A 25554-nucleotide genomic window follows, 5' to 3' on the forward strand; every position below is an offset into this window, starting at 1 on the left:
GACGATGGTAAGTATGTGATAAATGCATGACGTCAGCACCAATTTAAACATTTCTGTCAGAACGGTGGCAGCTGTCGCGAGCGTCAATTTACTAGAGCTGGGTTTTTTTAAAACTCTCCAAACACATTTTTAAAAGAAACTTTATAATTATAAATAGAAACATAAAATATAATTTGCATTATAGAAAATAATCATTTTGAGTGTCTAAAATAATAATAAACACGATAACATAAAGGAATGTCGTAATATACGATAATTAAAGCTGTAACCGAAATTAAACGCTCCAAATTCAACACGAACCGGTTTTCAAGACGTTAAAACACACTTGACACACCCGGACCGGTTTGTTCTCGCCAAATTTGATAATCGGCACCTCCTGGTCGCTGCACTTTGAGCATAACGCTCTACCGCAATGGCGACAATGATGTGTTCTTTGGGTTAGTGAAAAACCTAAGAAAATATTGATTTGAGTGAATTCCTAGTTATTTCTAGTTTTATACCTTTGCCACATTCTTGACAGCTGTCAGTTTGCGCCCAAGGGGCGGATTGAGCCAACTGATCTAGCAATCTGGTCAGCAATTGTTTGCTAGGCACTTGATAGTTAAAAATGGTCACCCTTTCGCCGTTTTCAGTTCCCAAACACGCATTAGCTTTGACCAAAACCCTACATTTTCTCATAATTAGGTTTTTGTAACGTTTTCACTGCACTGCAATAACCTGCATAGATTCCCATTGCCCTTCATATAAGCCCACAACAAGGGAGAGTTTCCGTACACGTCGGGTGTGTTGATGGGATACTCGGGCATACACTCGAGAAACAGCTCGCAAATAGCGGCCGCGTTATCTTTACCGTAACGGCACAGTTCGTGTAACGGATTGCGGCCCTTAATGTTCACGCAAAAGGCGTCTATGTTGGATTCGGTCAATAGAGCCCGTACAACGTTTAAGTGACCCTCCCTAAAGTAACAAAAGTTGGTTCCAAAACTGTTTTAATGAGTTTATAGGTACCGAACAGCAATGTGAAGGGCGTTATCTCCTTCCACGTCAACAGCGTCGAAATCTGCGTTGTTTTGCAATAGGGCAGTGACAGCGGCAGCGTTACCCGCCTCTGAAGCCACGTGTAAAGCAGTGCGTTTCTGCGCATCCCTATCGTCCACCTAATTCAAATATAGAAACTTAATAGCTAATCACGTGATTGTCATGTCACATCACGTGACCAGAATTTATTAAAGCAACGTTGTCATCTGTCAAAAATGTTAGGCTGCACTTCAGTTTAATGGCGGTTTCGATTGGTAAGTTATCCTGCTCTATCAACGGTCATACAAACATGTTATTTACCCGTGCACCGGCCAAAATCAAGCTTCTAACCAGCGTTTCGTTGCCATACCGAGCGGCTAAATGCAACGGCGGCGTTAAAAGGTTGTCCTGGACGCGAGAATTTACGTCCACGTTGACCGTTAACAGGAAAAGGGCGCTCTCCATGTCGCCCTTCTTGATGGCCACGTGCAGGAAATTTTGCCCTTTACTATCGCACTGCTCCGCCGCCGAGGGCAGCTTATCCAAAATGGCTTGGGCTGCCTTGTGATTACTTAAATAGAAATGTAAATTTTACAATTTGGCAACATTGGTATATTTTAGTTACAAAAAAAGCTAAAAACAATCTATCAAGTAATGAAATCAACCCTAACCTGTCAAATTAATTCAATTTAAAAGTCGTTCACACTTCTGTGTAAGGAAAGTTTCAATTCGCTGTTTTCTTATGTTAATTTAGTGATTAGAACGTTCACGTCAATTTCAAGGCAGAAAACCCTAAATGATGTCTCCTAAAGAGATTTTTTTAATTCTTGAGAGTAGACTATCACGTGACAAAGACAAATCTTACGATTGTTTGGTCACGTTACCTATATTTTACAATATTTGCCTTCTGCACTGTTTAAATCGGGTTCTGCAGTTTAATTTATATTTTTATGGTCACGTGACTGTTTTCGTCCCATCGTGTCATTACAGTGTTGCCGGTTCAAAAATTGCATTTCCAAAATCACGTAAAGTGTATTCTACATCTTAAACTTTTACTACTGTCAAAGTTTCAGGTTTTCACAGGGTAAATTACCTTTTTTTTATGGTCACGTGACGGTTTTTGACTAGTGTCACTTTTACAACGCTGCCAAGTCAAAAATTGCATTTTTAGTCACGTGACGAGTATCTTCAGGTTACCACTATCTAAATTATACAGGTGTGGTAAATCCAAAACCGACCATAGGAAAACCGTGAAACGTAGATAATTGCATGCGTGGGACAAAGACAGAAAACGAAAAAAATACCAAGTAGGCCATATTTTCAGTACGCTGTTGCCAAAATGTATTGGATTGGTATTGGATTTTGGCAACAGTGTACTGAAAATATGGCCTACTTGGTATTTTTTCGTTTTCTGTCTTTATCCCACGCATGCAATTATCTACGTTTCTCTGTCAGTTACACGGTTTTCCTATGGTCGCTTTTGGATTTACCACACCTGTATTTAGCTAATTTTCACAGTTGAAGCCACACTTTCATGTTCACGTGACTGTAGTGTCACTTTGCCTGTACAGTGTTGCTAGCTCAAAAATCACCATTTTTTGTTAAAGTGTCATAATTCAATCTACTTTTTTATGAACACGTGATTTTTTTTTTGACTAGTGTCACTTGGCCAGTATAGTGTTGGCAGCTCAAATATTGCGTTCCCAAAATCACGTGACGTGTAATTTCCCATTTAAACTATTAGTCAGTCCAAAATTCATGTCACCTTTTTTTATAGTCACGTGACGGTTTTTGACTACTGGTTTTGCCTTTACGACATTGCCAACTAAAAAGTCACGTGACGTGTATTTTCAACTGCTCTCACTGTCTCTAAATTAGATTTTCACAGAAGCTATACATTTTTATGGTCACCTGACTGTTTTTAACTGTAGTATCACTTTGCCTGTACAGTGTTGCTAGCTCAAAAATTTCCATTCTTTGGTCAAGTGACTTGTATTGCGCCTTCGTTTTTGTAATTCAGTTAGGCAATACAGTGTTGCCAAGTCAAAAATGACATTCCCAATGAATTATCGTTGGAACGACCAACTGTCGATTAATCGTTGGTTCTAAATCATTATTTTGTATCTGGTTGAAACTGCTTTTTGTAAATGCGCATGCCTGTCAGTAATAATGGGTGTTCAATAATTGTTATGGTCGTAGTTGGCTGTGGTTTTCTCGTTCTAGCATGAACGTAGGGCCGTTGATAAGTTCGTATATGGCCAACGTTATCTAAGACATACGCTTTTTGTGACAATTGCCATCCATAGGCAACCTGACCATAACAATTACTGAACACCCATTATTACTAGATGTTAATCTCGGTTAGAACGAACCAACAATTTGTCAACCTGACAACTGACATTTTACATCAGTCATGATCAGACTGTACTTACCGACGTGTTAGGGCAGCAGCAAAAGGAGACAACCCATGTTTGTCCAACCTAGTCAAATCAATTTCAGGCACTGTAAGCAGTAGAGAAATAATATCGTCCTGCTGATTCTCAATGGCCAAATGTAAAGGTGTCCTCATTTCGGCATCACGACAATTTACATTGGCTCGATGTTCGATTAAAGCCCTTCAAAAATAGTTGTTTTTTTTTTTTGATAGTCTGCCCAAAGTTGCCATACCTTGCAACAGGTTCAAGACCCCACGTGCAACACAAATGAAGCGGAGTGTGTTTGTCTTTGACTTCGTCACCTCCTTCACCTTCTGGACCGGCCAAACGAGGTGATTCCAAGTCGCATCCGGACTGGATAAGAAAAATGGCGGCGGTTTCCTTATTTTCGTCAATTGCTCGATGAAGAAGAGTTTGTTTGCAGCCTTCGGGGCCGGGGCCCCAACAATCCGTGTCGGCTCCGTGACGCACTAGAATACTCGCGATATTTTCTTGACCTGGCGGAGTAATTAGATCAAAAGAGGTTAAGTTTGCTTTAAGACTGGTTTACCCGAGTCTAAAGCTGCCCAAAGGGCGCAATCACCCAATCGATCAGGGGCGGACATGTCCACGCCTTTAGTGCAAAGAGCGTCCACAACTTCCGGTAACCTGGATGTAAAAAATAACCAAATTTAGTAATCCACAAAGCTTTACAGTCAAAGCTAAACTAACCGACAGTGAATGGCCAACTGCAGGGGCGTCTCATTGTCAGAAGTAAGGGCATTAATGTCAACCCCCTGATCAAGCAAATATACGGCAGTGGCGGCGTCCTCTTTAATAATAGCTTGATGCAAAACGGTGTAGTCTTTGCCGTTTCGCATGTTTACGTCTGCTTTGCCTTTAATCAGCAAAGGTACCAAATCCCTAAACCGTAGATTTAGGGCCAAACTGATGGGAGTGTCGCCGTTCATGTCTCTCAAATTGAAGTTTACAAGTAAACTACCGATTATTGTAAGTTTTAATCAGAGTTCACTGAATAATTACAAACAAAATACCGTTTCTCATCTGAATCACTGCTCTGCTCTAAATCGTTATTGTGCTCAATGAAAACTTGAATGCAGTTGGACGAGTTACTTTTAACTGCGTAGTGTAAAGGTGATTGCCTCAAATCGTTGGTTAGTAAGTTGGGATTGGCACCCAGTTTAACCTTTAAAAAACCGTAAAATCACATACAAAACTACAATTAAACCTAAACTCACTAAAGCGGCCACAACATCATCATAACCACGTTCGCAAGCTAAATGCAAAGCTGTCTCTCCTTCCACGTTGACGTGATTCAAATTGCGCACGTGCTGGGCTAAATGGGCGGCCCCCTTTCTGCCTCCGCCCTTGACTAAGGTCTGCAGTAGGTCTGCGCAACCGTGAGACGAATACAGGGGATCAGTGTGAGTCCCTTTACTCAATAAGGCCTCAACGTAGTGAGGTTCATCCAGTTCAAACTTGTTGTAGGCGTAGTACAGTGGCGGATGTTCCTCGTTGGTTTTTATGTTGGTGTTCAGTTGCTCCTGTGTAAAAAAAATGTCTAACTTTTCTAGTGGGTAAAAAGGACCGGTTTTAACCTGTTGTAATAAAATATCAAAAATTGCAGCGTTGTCAGCTTGTATAGCAATATGTAATGCGGTGTAACCGAGCTTGTTTTGACCATTGACGTTGGCGTTCTTGTTCAGGAGTTTTTCGGCGATTTTTTCCGAGTCCTCCAGGTTAGAGGCGCCGGCCACCAGATGAAGCGAGGAATCATTCTCAGACCTAAACACTTCAATTGCGTCACAAAGAAACAATCTAAACGAGACAAAACTTACCGAGTGGTTAGAGTAGCGTCACAATTGTTTTCCAATAAAAATAGAGCGGCAAAATTGTCACCTCGTTTGATAGCTCTGTGAAGAAGAGATTCCCCGTTCGAATCTCTGATGTTCACGTCGGCGTTGTGCTGCACCAAAGTAGAGGCGATACTTTCGTTTTTTCCTCTAAGGGCCAGATCTAGAGGGAGTTCATCCTGTTGGGACCAAACGTTCACCACGTCTGAAAGCTATAAATAAAAAAAAAAATGAAACTAGGAATAACTTGATGAAAACCTTTATAATACACAGGGTGACCGTGACTTGAACTACAAAAATATACAAGATGTTCTAATGAATGGTTTTGTTTTGGAAAAAGTCTTATCAATTCTGGTAACAAACTAGATATGCAGAAAATCAGTAAAATTTGACCGGTAAATTACAAATACTGTGTTTTTTCAGGTTATTGGATAGGAGATTTAATGAGAATTCCAAAAATGTGCTTCAAACAGTCATTTTCTCACTCTAAGAGGGTTTTGCAGGGGATTTTGTTCCTAACTGTTTCTTATACTTTGACACCACTTTTCTCCAAGACTTTACCTGATTTTGTAATGTTTTTTATGTCATTCGATAGGACATTTAATGGGGATTCCAAAAATGTGCTTAAAAACATGATTCGGTCCCTCCAAGTGGGTTTTACAGGGGATTTTGTTCCTAACTGTTCTTTCAAACAGTTTATACTTTGACACCACTTTTCTCCAAGACTTTACTGATTTTGTACTGTTTTTTATGTCATTCGATAGGACATTTAATGGGGATTCCAAAAATGTGCTTAAAAACATGATTCGGTCCCTCCAACTGGGTTTTACAGCCGATTTTGTCCCTAACTGTCCTTAACAGTATTCAAATTTCAGATTACAGCGATTTGTAAATTTAGAAGTTACAAGAAATTACAAGAAAACAAAAATGTTTCTAATCAACTCCTTATCACTGGAGGACCGCTTTTGCTTCCAGTACACAGGGTGTGTATGTAAAAGTATGGTGATTGACTGTTTTTGGTCACCCTGTACGTAATTTTTCAGATAGAATTTTTTGCTCAACACCACTGGAAAGAGGAGCTCAAGACGGTTAAATCGAGTAGTTCAACCTCCGTGAACTCCCAAAAATAACCGAGTTACAGGGTGTTGAAATTTCGAATCACAACTTCAACTGATTTCAAAATTTGTTGCATTAAACCAGTTTTTGTTAAATAATTCACAAACGATGAAAGTTTCGAAAAATTTGATAGAGAGCAAAAATGTTCGTAAAGAACTGCCAAACTAATTCCTGGAAGTTTTACAGTCCGTCAGTGTCGCCACTATATAGGGTGTGCATGAAAAGTGTAGTGATACAGATTTATTACTTTTCAAATTAATGACAGAAAAATGATATATTTCAAGCTAATTTTAATTAGACCCATAAATTTACTGGTAAAACTGATAAATTTTCCTGTCACACTGAATTTTACTTTACCCTTACCAATCTATTCTATTTTTCGCTTTTAATTATTATAAACAAAATAGGATCATAAACAAGCAAGATTTTATTTTCAGAATTGATTTCTGAGTCACCCTGTACCACATTCTGGGAGTGGATGACTCAGACGGTCAGACAATGCTACAAATGCGCATATCTTTCAGGCCTTTGTGACGTCACGACGCAGACGCCGAGATGCCTGGCTTCCAGTGGCGTACCTATTCTTTGCAATACTCAATTTGATGTTGATTTACCAGTCTGTTGATGCCAAACGGAAATACGCGCTATTACAGTATCGGCGTTAAAATTGCTATCATCATAGTTTCGGCAAACTAGTTTATTTTCTCTAATTGAAATGCTCTATTTTGTATGATTGTGATGATGATAGTGATACGCCACTGTTTCTCCTCTTGAAAATTTAAAGATGATAATTACAGTCAAGTGCACCAGTGGTGCAACATCACTCAATTATCCAAAATATTATAATTGAAATGTGAAACAAGATGGTCGATTAAACAAAATTTACTTTCAAAGTTTTAGGGTGTTTTTTTTTTTTAAAGAACCACTGGTGGAAATAAACGACGGACCAGTATATAACACTGACCCTAAAAATTACTACAGCTGGACTTGAATGCGACGTTGTCACGTTTTCCCAAACCCAACCATATATTGTAATTTACTCTGCGCAGTGTAGAGATAGTTTTGAGCAATTTTACAAGGAATTCCCCGATTTAATGCAAATTGTAGAAGGATTTTAGCAGGTAAATTTTATTTGATAAGTGTAGTTTGACGGATTGTGATATAACGTTTGACAGTTGACGATGTACGTCCATGTAGTCACGTGACCTAGGTTGGTCCAAGAAAACCTCTACAATTACTAATATTTCTTATGTACTGAGTTGGCAACCGCGCAATATAAGCAGGATTTTGTTTACAGCTTACAAGCGCGCGTTATAGTCCCCGGTTGACAATCAAAATTTGAACATCGAAACTTTAATTAATTCTACTGATTATAACAATAATCATTAAATTATCCTGTATTAGAACGAACGGTTCGAAACACAACGTTTCAATGTGGTTACAAAGTATTTTGAGTCATAGTTACGTGTTCACAATTAACTGGATATAAAACCATACCAAAAACAAAGTAAGTAATTTAATATTTATTGTTTTATAACCTTTTACAGTTATTGATATATCAGCGTTTTTTTTTTTTTAAATAAATTCAATATGGGTTGGTACTAAAGTCGGGAGATTAATGAAGTGTCAAGGCAATCGGTTATAACAACATTTAATACTTTCACGCATTTATACATGTAATAAATAAAAGTTGTTGATTAATATTAAGGTCCAAATATGAGGCTTTTACCAGGCTTGAAGAACCTTGAGCCAAATATCACAGATTTGGTACAATCATTTGATTGAACAGACATTTTGAACACCAATTTTAGAACTAAAAGAGTTAAAACTCCACGTGTTCACAGTCCTTCTAAATATACTTTCAGGATAAAGTGTATGCAATTTTCCAGCTAAGTCGATAATAAACAAATCAGGTTTGAATTATTTCGGTGAAAATTAAAAATAGCCCAAATAGTGAATGTAATTTCCTAGTTGGTAACCTTTCTGTCTCTGTCCAACACACGCCATAAACAATTTCAGCGTAAACCAATAAGTTAATAACATTTCAGGCTGTGAAGATTGACGAATTCAGGATGCCCCAACTATAATCAAACCCCAAAAAATGTATGCGTGACGTGTACAACGTAGGAATGAATCAATTTTTCTGGTGGGATTTGAGTGTTTTGAGTTCCTGAAGATGGTGCCGGACAAACGACGTTTCACTGTGATATTAGTTTTATTAGTTCAAAGTAAGTGTCAATTAGTGGTTAGTAAGGAATGGTCAAGCTTGACAGCTGCGTGAAAAACCTTTCATATATGACAGAAGCAACGTCACCACTGTCAAATCCGTTTCATATAGAACTATAAAAGTGAACTTATTCATTAATCAAAATTTTAATAATGATGTATTACTGGAAGTAGGTTTTATACCAGATCCAGTACAAAACTGTGACAGATGTGACAGTGGTTCAATGGGTGTCAGTTGACAGCCTGTAATAGGATTCGACATGTGCAGCATTAGCGTAAATCTCAGTACAGACAGAAAAAAAAGCAGCATTCAACAGCTTTTTTGGCATGGCAACCATGTGAAAATTTCTCATTGTAATAATGTCTGTTTCTGACATTACGTGGTTGCCAAACTGAGACTAATTAATTCCACTTGTACCAGTTGTAATTGGCCCAATATGCCAAATATCGGTGCACCTTACATAACATTAATCGAGCGAAAAAAACCCGGTAAACACCATATAAATTTGTCAATGTTCCGGTTGGTGGCGTTTAAAAGAAGAATGAAAGGCGTTACCAGGGCCCCAAGTTGCGGTCAACTTGATAATAATAATAATAATGCAATTTTTCAGTGTTGCCACTATTATCTAAGCAGCATTATCGGAGTTACGGAGGTCGATTTAATTAAATTTTCGGTGTGGACATCCGGACTTATGGATATGACTACGTTAATGGAATATCAATTTCTTGAAATCTGGGTTGACTCATATTATTTATCCACTTGCGAGGCAAACAGGGTCAGTTAATGATAATTTTCGCAGTCATTGTACTGATGTATATTTGTCAACAGTTCGTTAGAAGGACACAACAATAGTCAATGCTTTCCTAATTGCAAAAGCTAATTAGTTTTTATTTCTGTGTAGCATGACACGTAACACGACAGTTTTAGCCTAATTACATTAAAAATGTTAGAACATTATTGATTTTTCTAAAACGTGTGAATTGAATACCCAATTTCCATTTTTACTAACATAGATAATTTTCAATCTCTCTCAACATCATCAAACGAACATTCAGTAATCAATAAACAAATTTGTCTCATGTTATTATCACTGTGTTTAACCTTGCTCTTTCCGAAGATGAAAACAACTAGTGTAAGTAAAGGATAACCACATTCCCCCATAACAAATGAGCTTGTATTACCCAGAACTTTCGTTTTTTTAATATATTGCAACATGATCTTGGTCATTACGTATTCGGCTCATTGATAATGACTATATTCTCTACTGTCTCACTTTCTGGTTAAGTTACGGCACACGAATACTTGATGATCTATTTTTGCGCTCACGTGTAAACGAAAAATATGCCAAGTCCTGATACTAATTGTTGAAAAAGGAATTTAAAGAAAAAATGGTGGGCGTTTAAACACTTAAACCGAAAATGAGGTTAGTGAACTTTCGGTTTTTATTAAATTTATGTTGGGGGCTAGTTATCGTCAAATAGGAAGTAAGACGACCTCCCAAGTCAGGAAATTGGTCATCGAGCTCATTGTTAGGCGATAAATGGAAACACTTTTAAATTGGACCGAGTTGGTGGGCGACTGCCAAGACAAATAGCAAACGTGTCTCACATAGTAATTAGCTTAATATGCAATTGTATTGTTAAGTAACAGTAAAGTCACTTTTACGATTATGTTGGCATAATAATGTAATGTTGAAATACACGTAAGAGCTTTAAGATGGTCTTCAATTACTATAAGATTTCCTTAGTTGCAACCTCTTCACTTGGAATAGTAATTATGGGTTTAATTTGTACTAAATATAATTTAATGATGTGATTTAACAACACTGTAAAGGAAACCTGAAATCAGACATTGTTTGAAATAAATTTATGAAGAAAAACTAAAATGCCACTAACTTTGACAAAAAATGTTGCTGAAACGACATCTTTGATGATGGTAATCCGCCATTTCGGACTTAAACAATATAATGAGCAATAACACTTGAATAAAAATGGCAACATTGTTATTGTTCTTTTAATATCAATGGAAATACAGGAGAGACAGATATACAGGATGAGGCAATATTGTTACAGTCTCATATGGACCATATCCTTGTTATTCTCCCACCCTGTGCCATCTGTCTACAGTTTTGCTACTGTCAAACTAATGACACTATTTCTCTTAATTGTAGACATTTTGACATCGGAAGCCATCCAATGTTACCGATGCGTGTTCGCGTCCTACGTCTACTTCCTAAACAACACATTCCTGTGTAAAGATTTTGACTATTCGAACCGATTCATAGTCGACTGTCCTTACTCGACGTTCTGCATGAAGAAAAACACGTACGCCACCATTAACGGGGGTAATTTTTAATTGTTTTCCCTTAGTTTGCATTAACCTTAACTTTTTCCAGTGCAAATCAACGGAACTGAACGCGACTGCGCTTATCAGAAACTAGACACGCAAATTTTAGCTAATGGGAAATGGCACGCGGAAACTAGAGTCGAGGAGCCCTACTTAGAAGGGTGCAAAATGAACCAAGATAAAGGGTTGAGAACGGCGGGGGTGGAACATTGTTATTGCAGGGGTGAACTGTGTAATTCCTCCAGGAATTTAAGCCAAAGTGTGTGGAGTTTAGTGGCAATTATTGGAACTGGACTTTTGTGTAAATCTGTGATTTTTACGTCTACTTTGATGTAGTAATTATGGGACTAAAACTGTCATTAAAGTGATATTTTATATGAGCGCTTGTACTAATTTAATAAATATTGTTAAGTAATTAATAGTGCAGTAGTATTGCCACCTTAAACTTGACTGACAGAAGAAGACCTTTCAAAAATGTCTTGTGTGCAGTATTTGCGTAAATCACAGCACAACAGACTGACAGAAAGTTGTACTTACCCTACTTGAATTCTCCACTAAACACAAAAAAACCACATCCTCCCTCTGTAACCTTACAGCGCTGTGCAACGGTAACTGAGTTTTACTTTTTAACATTTGATACAACAAAGGCCCGCTCATATGCTCAAAATCCGAGGCGTTTAAGTCATCCCAATGAGTTGATATCAAACCTGGATAAACGGCAAAGTTAAAAACCATCCAATTTCCAGCCTGAAAAATGTATTACCTGAACAGTACTCCCTTAAACTGCTGGCGTGGATTTCTTCCGCCACACTGTAGAACTTGACGCAACTTCGAATATTCACCACAGAAATCAGATATTGTTCGCAGGTTTCAACTAAACTGTCCAGTTTGAATTCAAAGGCTTTCTTGATCAGTTTCAGGGTCATGTCATCCGAAATTAGCTTGACTTCACTCTGTAATGGATTTGTGAATACTCATTTGAGTAAAAGTGTTCAATTACTTACTTTATACATCCAAAGTATAATGGCAATGGCAACATCCGGTTCCATGTCTGTCCAATCCAGTTCAGAATGATTGGATAAGAATTCTTCATCCCAGAGTTTTGATCTAGCAGTGAAAACCAACTTATGTCCTGGTATGATACGATCTAGAAGAAGAAATTTAATAATGCAATAAGTTTAAGGAAGTTTTTTAAATTATTAAAAAAATATGCATAAAACTTTATTTAACTTGTTTGTTCAGTGTATCAAATGCAGTTATTCTCACTCAGTATATAAAAATGTTATTTTTGACAGCTCTAAGTTAGTAGGATGGTTATTATTGACAACTTTGACAGTGCAATGAAGCATGCTGACAAATTAATATCAAAACTTTCCAGCTTAATGTTGTTATTATATTCAACAATCAGTTAATCTTGTTTTAATGGTTATAAGTATACACAATTTTTAAACATTATACTTCAGCAATTCCTTCTTATAACCTTGAGAAATAAAAGTGATAAAAATATATTCAAATCTACTAAACAAAGATCTCTCACCTATCAATTTGATTTTTAAATCACTGTAGGTCTCAGACTCGTACAGGTTACAAATAGTGTTAACCAGCCTCGAAGCAAAACTGTTACTGACATCACTATCGGTGGAATCTCCATTTGTTGCCGCAATGTAAGTGTACCGACTCTCCAAGTCCCGGTACTTGGTCTGCAGTTTGGAGTACTCTTGCTTTAGCAAGGAGAGGTGTTGCTGGAGTTTGACCACTTCCGAGTTTGCTAGAAGGAAATTGATTAGAGTGAAACGCCCATTTGATAAACGATTACACTTGATTATTCGTATTTCGTATGGTGCTTACCCTTACCCATTTTTTTCGAGTCGGTCTGATTAGCAAAGAAGCTGGTTTTTGCGGATTAAAGACGGTTTTTAGGCATTTTTTAAAGAAAAAATTTATATTGACCTGCAAATTGTAAATATAACCTCAAAAATTACAAGTTCATTTTCATTATCAATATTTGTCCTTTTTTAGTTGCATGTGTATACACGTGAAGAAAAGAGATAGCATAATAAACGGCTTAGTCCACTATTCAAAATGACTTATTTGTCAAACTCACAGTCAGCTGATCGTGAACTGACAGCCAAAAGTGACTACGTTTACACATCCACTAAAAATTTGCAACTAATTGCTCCGTGAAGGTTTTTAACATAAAATTAGGTTTCAAAAACAACTTGAATTAATATATAAATGTTTATTCACGTAAATTAAGCCAATTTAAGTATGGGAAAATAATTTTAAAATACTTTTGGTGGTCTGATCTACTATTGGCAGTGTAAACGTTGCCATCGTGCCCCCTGATATTTTTTATCATGGTTTGATAACCTTTTCCTGACTTTAGAAAATTAAAAATAGGAAAAACCGCAAAACAACATCGGCAAAAATATGGCCAACTCCCTAAAATACTGCAGTAAACTCCCTCAAAATATTAGGTAAGCCAGACTAATTCCATTACAACCTTGAATAGCCACTAACTGTAATTATTAATTAAGCTTAAAAACGGAACTTTTCAGGAATATTTCCACTTCCGCGCCCAAAAACGATGCTTGGCTATCGAAAATCTTTGTCAGGAAAATCGAGCCCACTAAGGAAAGTCATAGTCGAATGCTCAGCGACAAAGAAGTCATTTATGCCCTCCAGACCCATAACTACAGGCCTGATTCTAAAAACCCCTATTTAAACAATGTGTAAGTAATAAGAGATGGTTGAAAAACCCTGAAAATCTGTCAGTATAGGTCTGTTCTGTAGGTAAAAAAGAAACAGCTCAAACTTTTGGTGCTAAGCATGAATTTACTTTTTTAGTGTAACCTCAATAAATAAAGTAACTTTATCTTCAGAAAAAACATAGTGCAATGGGTAAAATCACAAGACAAACTGAAAGATTCTGTAGCTTTGGTTGGCAGCTGGACTGTAAATGTGGGTGACCAAGACCAGGCTTTACATTTATGGAAGTTTACAGGGGGTTTTCAACAGATTGACGTGTTCAATCAACTAACTGATATCAATGAGGTATTTTGGCTCTTTAAAGCCAATTACGACAGGTTAAAGTGGATTTGTTTGTTTCAGGATTATGATAAACTAAGGGTAGAACAGGGAAAATTGGTGCGCGCACGGCATTTACAATATCTTTTGGCTTTCAGCTATTGGCCACAGATCGTTCTGAGAGAACCGAAAAATATTTACGAGATTAGAAGTTACGCTCTTAAACCCGGTATATTTATTAATACTAAATAAACAAGTGAACTTATGATTGTTTTTTTGATAGGAACTATGATTGAGTGGGGTAATAACTGGGCTAGGGCAATCAACTTTAGGAAAAACAACGATGAAGCATTCGCCGGTTTCTTTTCTCAAATCGGAAGACTTTACAATGTCCATCATATTTGGTGTACTAAACCTGGATCTGTCTTGAAGCTTTAATTGATTTTTGGGGGTTTCAGGTTATGAAAATTTAAATAAAAGGAAAGAAACCAGAGAGAGCGCTTGGAGATCACCCGGATGGGACGAATGTGTCGCTTATACTGTGCCATTAATCAGAGAAATGCATTGCAGGGTAATGGTTCCTAACGATTTCTCCCCCACCCAGTAAATATTCTTTAAGGCAGGACTTTGAAGGTAATTGTTGTACATTTTTGCTTCATTAATTTCTATCAGTTATTGCGATTGTACTCATTTATGTAGATTCAGTTTATTCTTCTATTATTGTGAGTAATATTTAGATTATTAAAAAGTACAATATGGTCTATCTAGTATGGAGATTTAATGATTCCCAAATCTGCTGCTTAAACCAAAAAAAAATGCCACAAAATGAATTAAAATAGTAATTCACGAAGTAGCCAATATATTAACATTAATATTTCTTCGTATAGAAGCCCTACAAGTAATGTTTAAAGCTTTTTCCTGATTAACAAATGTGTCCTAAGTGGATTAAAGGAAGAAAATTTAATTTTGTCAAAAATGCATCTCTAAATGTCAGGTTGTCGATTAACTAAAATTGAAACCCATTATTCGGGAGTCGATGACTCGCTGAAATAGAGTGCGGCGTTTGGAAAACGTGCCGGATCGAAATCTTCGTTATTTCTCAGGTTGTTTTGCACCGTGGTTTGAAGCAGATTTCTGTAGGCCGCTTGAATTTCTGGGGATTCGCTAGCCTCGCGTGCCACTTCATCTAACGGCGCTGCATTCGATAGTCCTGCAGTTGTTACTACCTGACGAACGCTTTCTATAACAAAAAGTACAAATGAATTCATCTGAATTGGTTCCTAGCCCAACTTACTATTCAGAAATTCACTGTTTACTCACCAGAAATAACTTGACGAATATTTGCGTCCGGTTTTGCGCTGTTTATCAACTTCCTTCTTTTGCTGGGCATCCCAGACAGGTAAGCGTCACTGAACGGCGGTTGCGCTTCCTGTCTGCGTTGCTTTTGCACGTCACGTGTGATTATCGGCACCCAATCCTTCAAAATCAATTCTGTAACAACAGATGGCGCAAAAACTACCACAACGTACCTCAGGGGTTTGTCCATGCCACGACTCTGAACCCCAGACCACGTTCGGTAAAGGTTCAGGATCTTCGATCGGGGCCGTTTCCACCGTACCCAAGCTGGGGGAGTAGTCGACTTCCATGGACTTTAAAAAAAGTTAGTAAACAAACCAAAAGAAATCGGGAGAAACTCACTTCAACCGGCTCATTTGAACTACCGCCACGTTCTTGATTCTCGGAAATGTCAGCGTTAGGGGATTTTCGCACTACGTACTGTTCAATTTGACTAGATGACGTGTTTAAGTCGCCCAGGATTGAGTTTAAGGCGGTTTGGCTATTGGTTACCGTCCAACGGTGAAGTTCGTTCGGCAATGATCGATTATTGGAAAATGTTGACATCTGATAGATAATGAGTAATTTCTGGACGATACAGTTTCATAAAAAAAACTTACCAGAACCTGGTTACAAGCATTCTGAACACCTTCTTGACCGTTAGCACTGCAATGAACAGCCAGGGTAAGCAAATCTCTGGTAGTTGACCAAATGTTGGAAACAAAGTTAGCAGTGTCTTGTGATTCGCCCGCTAGAATACCAAAATTAACGTTCTATTGCAAGGCAGGGTTCAGTGGATATATATCCAGTGATATATATCTTGATATTTACAGCTTGATATATATCCGATATATTCGATATTTTTATTAATTGAATAAAAACCGGTTTCAGTTATTCAAAGCATCAAAAAATTATTCGACAAGGCCCTGTATAGTACATATTTTAAAAGGATTATTATAAAAGGATTTGTGTTAAAACAAAATATAGCTTAAGTAAGCATAAAACAAAACCATTTTTTTAGTTTTTTATATTTTTTTATAGCTTAGTATATAAAGATTGAAAATGTCTGATATATATCATGTGATATGATATTTATATAAATATCATGATATTTTCAAACCCTGTTGCAAGGAAACATCCTATTTACTACCTTCCGTCCTTGGACGTAAATTAATCGCCATTTGAATAATGGGCGGCACTCTTTGCCGGAAAAACCCGTCTATGGTGCGAACCATATCGATGTTGTCTCGGGGCGGGATAGATTCCTAGAAATTACCATTAATACAACGACTACAAAGATTTAAAAAGACATACCAAAGCGCTTTTAATGGGGGCGAAATCCGCCATGATTCGTTCAGTGGCGCGCGCTATCCCCGAATCGCTGGTGTCGTTTTGGCACACTTGGGTAAGGAAAAAGTTGCGTATGTCGCCCAACTGACGCTCGAATGGTGTCAGGTTACCGTTACTGATCGAGAATAAATCGCTGCAAAGATTTACCACATTAAAAAGTGTACCATTATAATGTCTGGTAGCAAAAATAATTGAACTCGTCTAGTTTTTAGAGAAGTTACTTCTAGAAACTTACCTGATTCTCAGGTTTCTCACCATTAGCATTATAAGGTCGAAAATCAGACTTTCTCCTTCTACCAAAGGATCGGCGTTAAGTGATTGCATGTACATATCCAGAGTGGGTCCGTTTAGTCCATCGGGTGAATCCTGTACCACCTGATACCAATTTTTTTTTTAAATAATCTTAAAACGTTTTATGACAAATGAAGATAAACTGACCTGGTCAAAAATGTCGATGAGGAATTGAAGAAAATGGGGTTGGCCTCGAGCACCCTGATTTGCATTAGATACGTTCGGAGCCGTTGCCTCGGGAACGTTCGTCGATTGTCTGGAAGCCGTATTAACGTTTGACGTTTCCTGAGGATTTCTGCCAGGTCTTGGTCCGAACATGTTGGCCAATTGCGATAGGCTAACCACCGAATTGCCACTCAAATTGTCCAGGATACCAGCGATGTGCGAGGCGACGGTTGATTGAAGATTGATTGGCGTGTTTGAGGCGGTCGGTTGTGATTGGGCGGCACTCCCTTAAAAATTAACATAATCATCATGTCATTAAGTAACGGGTTTTTCATTAGGGGCTTTCAAAAGTAAAGACCCTGCGCTTGACATATCTGTCGACCAAGTATCATTAGTTGAATGTTTGCCATTTTACAATATGGATCATTTTAGCATCGCACAACGTGTTAATTTTGTGAAATTATACTACAAAAATGGTGATTCTCCGGCAAATACTTTTCGAGCATTACGGACAGACTTTGGTCGTCATGGACGGCCAACACAGCAAGAAATTGGACAGGTAGTGCGTAAATTGGAACAAACAGGGTCCGTAGTGGATATTGTGACACCTGTGCACCATCATAATGTGCGTTCGACCGAAAATATTGCTGCTGTTGCTGCCAGTGTGGAGGAAGACCCGAATGTTTCGATTCCACAGCGTGCTCGGCAATTGGGCTTGTCAAACACATCATTGTGGCGAATTTTGCATTTGGACTTGCACCTACATCCATATAAAGTCCAACTGGTACAAAAATTAGAGCGTGGTGACCATGGAATGCGTCGGGCATACGTCGATTGGGTGAACGAACAACAGCAGCAAAATGCTGAATTTTCGCATCACATTTTCTTCAGCGATGAAGCACATTTTCAGCTCGTTGGCTATGCGAACACCCAAAATTTCCGAATATGGGGCTCAGAAAATTGAGATTTGAGAGGCCATTGCATTTGCCAAAAGTTACTGTTTGGTGCGCATTATGGTCTCGTGGAGTCATCGGGCCATATTTCTTTGAAAACGAGGACGGCCAGACGGTGACTGTGAGTAGTGAGCGCTATGGCCGCATGTTAACCGATTTTTTTTGGCCACAAATTGAAGACATGAATACGGATGACATGTGGTTTCAGCAGGGCGGCGCCACGTGCCACACAACACGACCGAACATGACCATATTGCGAACAAAATTTGAGGGACGCATAACTTCGCGTTTTGGTGATGCAAATTGGCCGTCGAGATCCTGCAATTTGAACCCATTGGACTTTTTTTTGTGGGGTTATGCGAAAGACCGTGTCTATGCCAACTCTTGAGCATTTGAGAGACAACATTCGTGAAGTTATGGCCGAGATACCGGCCCATATGTGCCGAAAAGTCATCGAAAATTACCTTTTTCGGGTCAAGGTCTGCGAGGAAGCCCTAGGTGGTCATTTGAATGATGTTGTATTTCATACATAATGGCATAAACCAAACTTTATTTAGAAATTAAAGTTCAATCGAAATTCGAATTTTAAGTGTGTTTTATTTTAATTTACTTTTGAAAGTCAAAAATGGAAAACCCTGTATTATGACATGGGTGAACTGAATGCAAATGCAAATGAGCTATTCTCGTTAGCAAGTTCTTGGTTTGAAATAAATAAATTACTTTTAAACAAATCTAAAACCAGCAGTATGCTATTTAGAACTAAATTAAATAGAATCACTAAGCCTGAGTATTCTTGTTTGTGACAGTCAGTTTGAGATATCTGACAAAACCAAGTTTCTGGGAATTTATATTGATGAATTTTTAGACTGGTCTCATCATATTGAATATCTTAATAATAAACTTAATAAAGTTTGCTACTGTATTCGTGTAGTCTCTAAATATCTGGATGACGCAGCCAAGAGAACACTCTACTTTGCGAATTTCGAAGGAGCAATGAAATATGGTATTATTTTTTGGGGAATAAACTTTAAAGCTCAAAACATTTTCGTTACTCAAAAGCGAATATTAAGAATAATTTATAAAATGTCACCATTACAATCTTGCCGAGGAGTATTTAAGTCTAAAAGACTGCTTACTGTTTACGCTTTATACATATATGAAATAGTTATGTTCGTTTTTAAAAACCAAGCTGAATTTGTATCAAATGTCAATCACAATTATCCTACTCGCACAAGTGACATTCCTTATCCGAAACATAGGCTAGCATTGTTTGAAAAAGGTGTATATTATATGGGCATTAAATGTTATAATAAATTAAATGTTGATATTAAGAAGATTACTGTAGAAAAAATGTTTAAAAGAAAATTAAAAACGTTTCTTATAGATCTCAAACCATATAGTCTTATAAGATTGGGGTAGTACTTTTTTGTGTGGGTAATGTTTTTGTGACGTCATTTCATTTTATTTTTGTTTTATACATCTTTGTGTAACTCAATGTAATTATGAAATAAAGCATATGTACTATTATATATTATCTATTATGACACACTTACCGCCAGCTTCCCTATTGGTAGCTGCCTGATCTTGTCTATTTAAATGAGGCCCAACAGCAACAACCCTTTGAGGACGCGTCTGTTGTGACACGTGATGAGAGTAACAGTGTAAAAACGGATCAAACCCTCCTTGGATGGCCTGTTGGGTCATGTGAACGTGCGGTCTTGCAGTCGACCTGGTGTGCGTCGCTGTAGTCGGATTAGTTTGCGTGGAACGTGCCTAAATTGAGCAAGTTATGAATTTCTAGACGTAGAACGAGTAGTAGTAGTACTGACTTGTGATTGGTGCACATTGCCTTGAGCACTGCCACTACCACTTTGAGTCGATTCAGGCGTATTACCACCAGCCAATTGGTTGCCGATCATTTGCATTAAGTTCTGCAGTAAATTGCCGCCACGGAACGCTGCAATTAAATAAATGAGAGTCGAGTCGTATATAAATACATTTTGTTTGCTCTTCAATAAAGTGCTTTTTTCTTACAAAGTAGTGACAACTTAATTTTGCATTTGTGATGGCTGAAAATAGTGGCGGTTTCAAAGACACTGACAAAAAAATGATCAAATTTGGTGAAGAATTTCCACGGAAAAACCGATCCAATTCAATGGGTTCAACAACGTTTTCAAAGTCAGAAATAAATAAAATTATTCACGGGTAGGAGGAAAAAACAGCAGCGGAGCTGATAAGGACACAGTCAACTAAACAAACCTTCCAATATAAAGATAACATTGGTATCGCTTCCAATATCGAAGATAATACTAATAGCAGACAAATACCCCAGATCCTAAATAAGATAAAAGACAATTCGACCGTTACCGACTACGTATTTAAGTCGCCGGATAACTCCGGCAAGCGAACACGTAACGTTATGTCACCTGAAGAGGAAACTGTTACAAAAGGACATGTGATGGAATAAGACTCATGTCAGACGCGGAAGCACCAATTTTAAAGAGGACCTCCGTTCAACAAACATCAGAAAAACAAAAAGAACTACAAATAGGCAGCATTCTAAATGATACATTTGAAGCACTAGGAAAAATTGAATTTTACACAAGTGAAGAAGTAAATGACAGTCCAGCTATAATTAGGTACAATCAAGAAAGGTTAAGAAAATCAACTACTGTTATTTACAAGAACTTGACTCTTATCACCCTAAAAATGGGACAACTAGAGCAAGAAAAAATGTCCATTGCACATGAATTAGAATTGGCAACCTTGAAGATAAAAAATGACTCAAATACACACCCCCTATTGAAAGCTAGTAATCAAGAATCCATTGTGCCAAAAGAAAAAACATACGCAGCTGTAGTACAAGAAATTAATCCTTCAAAAACAAACAATGATCAAGAAAAACAAACATGGACAACACCTAAAGTTTCAAAGAAATTAGAAACACTCGTTAAAATCAATGATGTCTCAAACCCAAGAGAAGCAATGTGTCAACTTAAAAAAGAAATTGAAAGATCTGGGATAGAAGAAGGATTCAAAAATATCAAGCATTTGAAAGATGGGGCAATAGTTTTTGAAAGCCGGAACGAAGCGCAACAAAAGATATTAAAAAACACACTGGAAAAGAAGGACAACATAAAAATTAAAGAAAGTGGGATAATAAATCCAATGTTTATGATAACTGGCATTCTAAAGGGCTACTCAGAAACCGAATTTATTGAAGAATTGATGAGAATGAACGACACCATCGAAACCGATCTGAATATTTCAAACCTAAAGACGGAAATCAAAGTAATAGCTAAAAAACAGTGTCGTAATCTCACCAAAGAAAATTGGATTCTACAAGCAGCAATAGCTAAGTTGTTTTTTAAAAGCCGAAACCGTTAATTTTGATATGATAAGTGTACGTCCAAGAACATGTTAACCTAGCCTTATGTTTCAAATGTTGCGGTTTTGGACATGTTGGAAAATACTGCAAGGAAAGGCTGTGTTGCCATAAATGCGGAGAATACGAGCATTCAGGCAGTGATTGCCAGTCAATACGATTAAAATGCATTAACTGTATTAAAATGAAATACAAAGCAGAAGAAAGCCAACATTCAGCACGTGACATTAACTGCCCAGTGTACCAAAGGAGGCTGAAAAACTACCGGAGTCAGATAAATTATTCAGATAATTTTTTATAAATAGTTAACTTTAGAATGTAACAAATATGAAATATATATTGCCTAACTAACTAAATGTTTTTGTTTGTCAGTCAATTGACTGTTAAGCAATTTGTGATTAATTTAATAGCTTAGGGATTGATAACAATAACATCCTGTGTAGAGGAAAACAATGACTTACCTTCCGGAGTAACCTCCATGAAAAATTCCATACTGCCATCATTGTTGGGTACAGCACCGCCTGTTGGATTTGGTGGGTTCTGAGGAGGTTGACTTGGAGTTCCGGGTACAGTTTGACTGGTGGTTTCTTGCGCGTTATTCGCCGGTGGGCTAGGAGTTGCGTTCTGAGCCGCGGCACTGTTGTTGTTATTATTGGTGGCCGGACGTCCTCGTGGAGAATTTGGAGGCCACACTGTACGGATTTCGACTGGCGTCGTGAATACTCGCATCGAACCGCCCGACATCATCGGCAAACCTTTTTAAACATTTTGTAATACAGTCCCTTTTCTGGGAGAAGTTTTTTACCCATAAATCCAGGAGGGATGTTTCCTCCAACACCTGTAGGGATAAGCTGGGGCCTAGGTTGTCCTTGTGGTTCAGTACCGGCTTGTGTTGCGCCACTTTCTCTAGGTTCAGCAGGAGCGCTAGGTACGGTAGGTGTAGTTGAAGTAGAGGAAGACACGTTTTCAGTAGGAGAACTTGTTTCATTGCCCGGAGCAGGAGGTGTTGGTCGATCCGCTGACAAGCTGATTTGAGCCTAAGAACAAAAACCAGTCAGAAACAACTACTTAAAATTAAAAAAAGAAGCACCTCTAATTGTATGGGAATACCGGCTTGAACCAGAGTGGGAGGCTGAATTAATATGGGACGACACAACAAAAGCCTCGGTGGTGGTTGATCCACGTCTATAATTATGTCGCTTAAACTGTGATAGGCGTGGCCCAAATAGTGCAACACTTTAGACACTCTGTTTAGCATTAGACGAGTTTCCCGCAGGTCCTACAACCAAAATATGCAGGTAAACCAATTACACTCAGAAACTGTAAAAAAAAAACTTACATCAGGTGCCACCTGGGGATCGTCTTGCATGAAATACTGATAACGAGCCAAGAAAGGGGCGAAGCGAGCTTGAAGCTGATTTAGCGTAGTGAGTAGAGTGGCCATTTCTGTTCCGCGACACCTTCTAAAGCAAGATCAAACATTCGACTCTTTGTATTTAACTCGTAGGCAAATTTACTCACAGTCTTCTACCTGACCTTCTATTATCGCGCAGGGACTCGGCTTCTGCATTTAAATTTTCAGCCGAAGCGGATCTGGGAGTTTCAGGTGCGGCCGCGCTAACTTGCGGCTCCGCTGATTCTTCCCTGCTTGCGGAACTGGTACTTGGTGTCTCCAAGTTGTTACTATAGTATAATAATACCAGTCAAACTTCCAAAAATGTTTGAAAAGTGGAAATGTATGTCATGTGATGGTAAGTCCCATAACATGAGTTTTTGAGGGCCCCATAAGTGAGTGAGTATTTTGGGGGCACTCAAAAAACAAATGTACTACTGGTGCTAAGAAGACTTTTCAAAATAATAATGCAAACAATCAAACTTCTCTATAATATCTATTTAAAATTGAAGACATTTGATAAATCTAAGAGGAGAAAAACAACATTTTTTTACATTTTTGCAGCGTTTTCCTGACTGTTCCGTCAGAAAGTTGGGATGAATTTAACTTTTCACGGAAAACCCTCAGAAATCTCAAATGTATTATCAACCCGAATTTAGATCAATCCGGTTGACGAAAACAGTTCCGCAGTTTTGTGTTCAGTCGAAAATTGCGTCCATAGGGACTTACCATAAAATTTTAAACATACTTACCCCATAGAAGGAAAAATGGTATTTTGAACAGCACTAATGATTTCGTTCTCGTCGATTGGTTGACCGCCATTAGTCGGTACAATAACTCTGTGACAAACAAAAGAAAATTTAACACCTACTTTTAGTTTTCCTCTGCTAATAAATATCTCAATTACTCATTTTCAGAAGTTACTATTAATCAATTTAGATAACTGAACTGGTTACCTAAATTAACTTCACAAAGTTTGACACAAAAGAGGTTTCTATTTAGATTGTACTGTCCTAAATTATTCATAGTCTCTGTTCAGTGACTTCTGACTGTTGTGTCACTTCCCTCATCTCATTTAATCTTCCTGTAGAAGATTGAATAAAAATGTGTTTTATAACATTATACTACCAGCTATTGTCAGTTTGACGGTTCAACTAACTGTCTGACAACCTTCTAAAAAGTGCCAAAAACCTTAAGAATGTTTTAAACCTTCCCATAATGGTTTTAGAACCGTTTTGAATCTGCTAGCAAACCTCTCAGTGCTATTGACAATCTTTTAAAAACTGCCAGAGGCCTCTACAAGTGACTTAAATTTTCCAAGAATGGTTTTAAATTGTCAAATGCCTCCAAAACCATTTCAAAGGTGCCAAAGCTCTCTAAATAGTCTAGACATTGTCAGAAGCTTCTACATGTGTCTTAAACTTACTAAGAATCGTTTTAAAGTGTCAAAAGCTTCTAGATCCATTAAGAAAGTGCCAGTGGCTTCTACAGTTATGTTGAAATTTGCCAGAGGCCCACACAAGTGTTTTAAGAGCTATTTGCACCAACCTATTTAAAAACATTCTAGGCTAAGTTGACTGAGACATTTTGCACATGACCTGTCCCAGTCAAAGCATAATGTAGCTTAAGTGGGGCAAGAACAATCACATAAACAAATGTTCTTCTCAATTAAACACCCAGTAAAGATACAGCAACTAACCTTGCTTCTATAACTGGTGTCATTTCATCCTCAACAGTCTCATCAGTGGGAGTTTGCTGTTCCACATTACCACCAGGATTCTCTAGTAGTCTTATCACATTCTCAGCATTACGTAGCATTCTACAAACTATTTATTACAAACAATAAACAGACAAAAACAACTAGCAAACCTTCTAGCAACATTCAGTCTACTAGAACTCAAGGTGTGAGTGGCTCTAGGTGGAACAACCTGCGGGGGTTCCATTAGGTTTTGTGGCAATGTCATGGATCCCACATACATGTGTGAAACTGGATTTCCGGCTCGATCAAAGCCTCTAAAACCAGTCCGGGACCTGTTAACGTCCGGCGGCGGAGTGAGAGAGCGTACATTGCGAGTTGAAGCGTTTGGCGGTGCTCGTTGTACCAAATGTACTACTTTCTTGTCCAAGTCTTTAGAATTAAAATTATATGAACTATACTTGGTTTGGGATTTGTTTTTAATGAATCACCATAATCTGAAAGCTTGGAAGTGTCTTGCAACACCCGACCACAGTAGATAATTCGCTGGCTGGCCGCGGAGATGTTTACGCTTTCGGCGATGTGGATTTTGAACTCTTCCACTGTCCACTGCAAATGGGTGTCAATATTGATAGTTTAGATCATATAGTGAACGGTTGGCTTACGTTTTCATCGACGTTAAACTGGTGATTCTGGGAGTCTAGAGTTTTTACTGTAACCTCGATCATAATTGTTGTCAACCAACCTAGGCTAGGCCCACTTTCTTGTAAATGTCTCTGACAATTTATTTACACTATAAAGCGGATAAAAACAATGTAATTTACTAATATTTAGCAGAATATTCACAAAACTAGTGGACAAATCTATGATGTTTTAGTACTAAGTTGATTTAATATAAAACTTTAAAAAAATCAACATTTTACTTTTTTTAACAGTGACACATCTGTGATGTCATGTGTCAATGA

The 25554-nt window shown here is 37.9% G+C and overlaps 4 protein-coding genes across 8 annotated transcripts; 2 read left to right on the forward strand and 2 right to left on the reverse strand.

Moving 5' to 3' along the window:
• Positions 1-122: 122 nt before the first annotated feature.
• Positions 123-13009, reverse strand: LOC145726456 (ankyrin repeat and FYVE domain-containing protein 1). 2 transcript variants are annotated; one of them, XM_081975540.1, is made up of 18 exons: positions 12849-13009; positions 12532-12762; positions 11999-12141; positions 11758-11947; positions 11532-11701; positions 5291-5517; positions 5051-5237; positions 4691-4996; positions 4487-4638; positions 4164-4430; positions 4003-4100; positions 3685-3949; positions 3450-3632; positions 1339-1588; positions 1009-1157; positions 718-957; positions 501-664; positions 123-450 (listed from the first exon to the last, which is right to left on the reverse strand). In XM_081975540.1, the coding sequence occupies exons 1-18, from the start codon at positions 12850-12852 to the stop codon at positions 290-292; spliced, it is 3387 nt and encodes a 1128-aa protein (XP_081831666.1). In that variant the 5' UTR covers positions 12853-13009; the 3' UTR covers positions 123-289. The 2 variants fall into 2 exon arrangements, with proteins under 2 accessions (XP_081831666.1, XP_081831665.1); XM_081975539.1 differs by having other exon boundaries at positions 12843-12995.
• Positions 7405-11413, forward strand: LOC145726492 (uncharacterized). 2 transcript variants are annotated; one of them, XM_081975620.1, is made up of 4 exons: positions 7405-7542; positions 8470-8649; positions 10819-10992; positions 11044-11413. In XM_081975620.1, the coding sequence occupies exons 2-4, from the start codon at positions 8598-8600 to the stop codon at positions 11328-11330; spliced, it is 513 nt and encodes a 170-aa protein (XP_081831746.1). In that variant the 5' UTR covers positions 7405-7542; positions 8470-8597; the 3' UTR covers positions 11331-11413. The 2 variants fall into 2 exon arrangements, with proteins under 2 accessions (XP_081831746.1, XP_081831745.1); XM_081975619.1 differs by lacking the exon at positions 7405-7542 and adding an exon at positions 7712-7928.
• Positions 13010-13165: 156 nt separating the features above from the next.
• Nipsnap (protein nipsnap) lies at positions 13166-14789 on the forward strand. Its single transcript, XM_081975611.1, has 6 exons — positions 13166-13471; positions 13553-13726; positions 13877-14048; positions 14106-14250; positions 14305-14427; positions 14480-14789. Exons 1-6 carry the CDS (start codon positions 13425-13427, stop codon positions 14626-14628), a joined length of 810 nt encoding a protein of 269 aa, XP_081831737.1. The 5' UTR covers positions 13166-13424; the 3' UTR covers positions 14629-14789.
• Positions 14790-14863: 74 nt separating this feature from the next.
• LOC145726455 (large proline-rich protein bag6) lies at positions 14864-25539 on the reverse strand. Of its 3 annotated transcripts, none has more exons than XM_081975537.1 (21): positions 25255-25539; positions 25081-25198; positions 24763-25021; positions 24593-24712; positions 23646-23732; positions 23022-23183; positions 22840-22960; positions 22591-22779; positions 22306-22537; positions 21962-22255; positions 19945-20072; positions 19669-19888; positions 17145-17449; positions 16942-17081; positions 16671-16839; positions 16504-16621; positions 15977-16107; positions 15720-15923; positions 15551-15670; positions 15342-15498; positions 14864-15261 (listed from the first exon to the last, which is right to left on the reverse strand). In XM_081975537.1, the coding sequence occupies exons 1-21, from the start codon at positions 25315-25317 to the stop codon at positions 15044-15046; spliced, it is 3555 nt and encodes a 1184-aa protein (XP_081831663.1). In that variant the 5' UTR covers positions 25318-25539; the 3' UTR covers positions 14864-15043. The 3 variants fall into 3 exon arrangements, with proteins under 3 accessions (XP_081831663.1, XP_081831662.1, XP_081831661.1); XM_081975536.1 differs by having other exon boundaries at positions 16507-16621; positions 22840-22963; XM_081975535.1 differs by having other exon boundaries at positions 22840-22963.
• Between the last annotated feature and the right edge of the window lie 15 nt (positions 25540-25554).

The sequence above is a fragment of the Ips typographus genome, linkage group LG3 (genome assembly GCF_016097725.1).
Source record: "Ips typographus isolate SLU linkage group LG3, UJ_Ityp_2.0, whole genome shotgun sequence".
Classification (NCBI taxonomy): Eukaryota; Metazoa; Arthropoda; class Insecta; order Coleoptera; family Curculionidae; genus Ips; species Ips typographus.

What these genes read in the sequence shown, in the direction of transcription:
- LOC145726492 (XM_081975620.1), top strand. Translation starts at nt 8,598, where the DNA reads ATGGTGCCGGACAAACGACGTTTCACTGTGATATTAGTTTTATTAGTT. An exon ending in ATTAGTTTTATTAGTTCAAA is followed by an intron (nt 8,650 to 10,818) that starts GTAAGTGTCAAT and finishes TCTTAATTGTAG; the next exon opens with ACATTTTGACATCGGAAGCC. An exon ending in GTACGCCACCATTAACGGGG is followed by an intron (nt 10,993 to 11,043) that starts GTAATTTTTAAT and finishes AACTTTTTCCAG; the next exon opens with TGCAAATCAACGGAACTGAA.
- LOC145726456 (XM_081975539.1), bottom strand. An exon ending in CAGTTGGCCATTCACTGTCG is followed by an intron (nt 4,101 to 4,163) that starts GTTAGTTTAGCT and finishes TTTTACATCCAG; the next exon opens with GTTACCGGAAGTTGTGGACG. An exon ending in TTGGGCAGCTTTAGACTCGG is followed by an intron (nt 3,950 to 4,002) that starts GTAAACCAGTCT and finishes TTACTCCGCCAG; the next exon opens with GTCAAGAAAATATCGCGAGT.
- Nipsnap (XM_081975611.1), top strand. Translation starts at nt 13,425, where the DNA reads ATGGCCAACTCCCTAAAATACTGCAGTAAACTCCCTCAAAATATTAG. An exon ending in AAGTTACGCTCTTAAACCCG is followed by an intron (nt 14,251 to 14,304) that starts GTATATTTATTA and finishes TTTTTTTGATAG; the next exon opens with GAACTATGATTGAGTGGGGT. An exon ending in CAATGTCCATCATATTTGGT is followed by an intron (nt 14,428 to 14,479) that starts GTACTAAACCTG and finishes TGGGGGTTTCAG; the next exon opens with GTTATGAAAATTTAAATAAA.
- LOC145726455 (XM_081975535.1), bottom strand. Translation starts at nt 25,317, where the DNA reads ATGATCGAGGTTACAGTAAAAACTCTAGACTCCCAGAATCACCAGTTT. An exon ending in GTATTCCCATACAATTAGAG is followed by an intron (nt 22,538 to 22,590) that starts GTGCTTCTTTTT and finishes TTTTGTTCTTAG; the next exon opens with GCTCAAATCAGCTTGTCAGC. An exon ending in TATTCGTCAAGTTATTTCTG is followed by an intron (nt 15,262 to 15,341) that starts GTGAGTAAACAG and finishes TTTTTGTTATAG; the next exon opens with AAAGCGTTCGTCAGGTAGTA.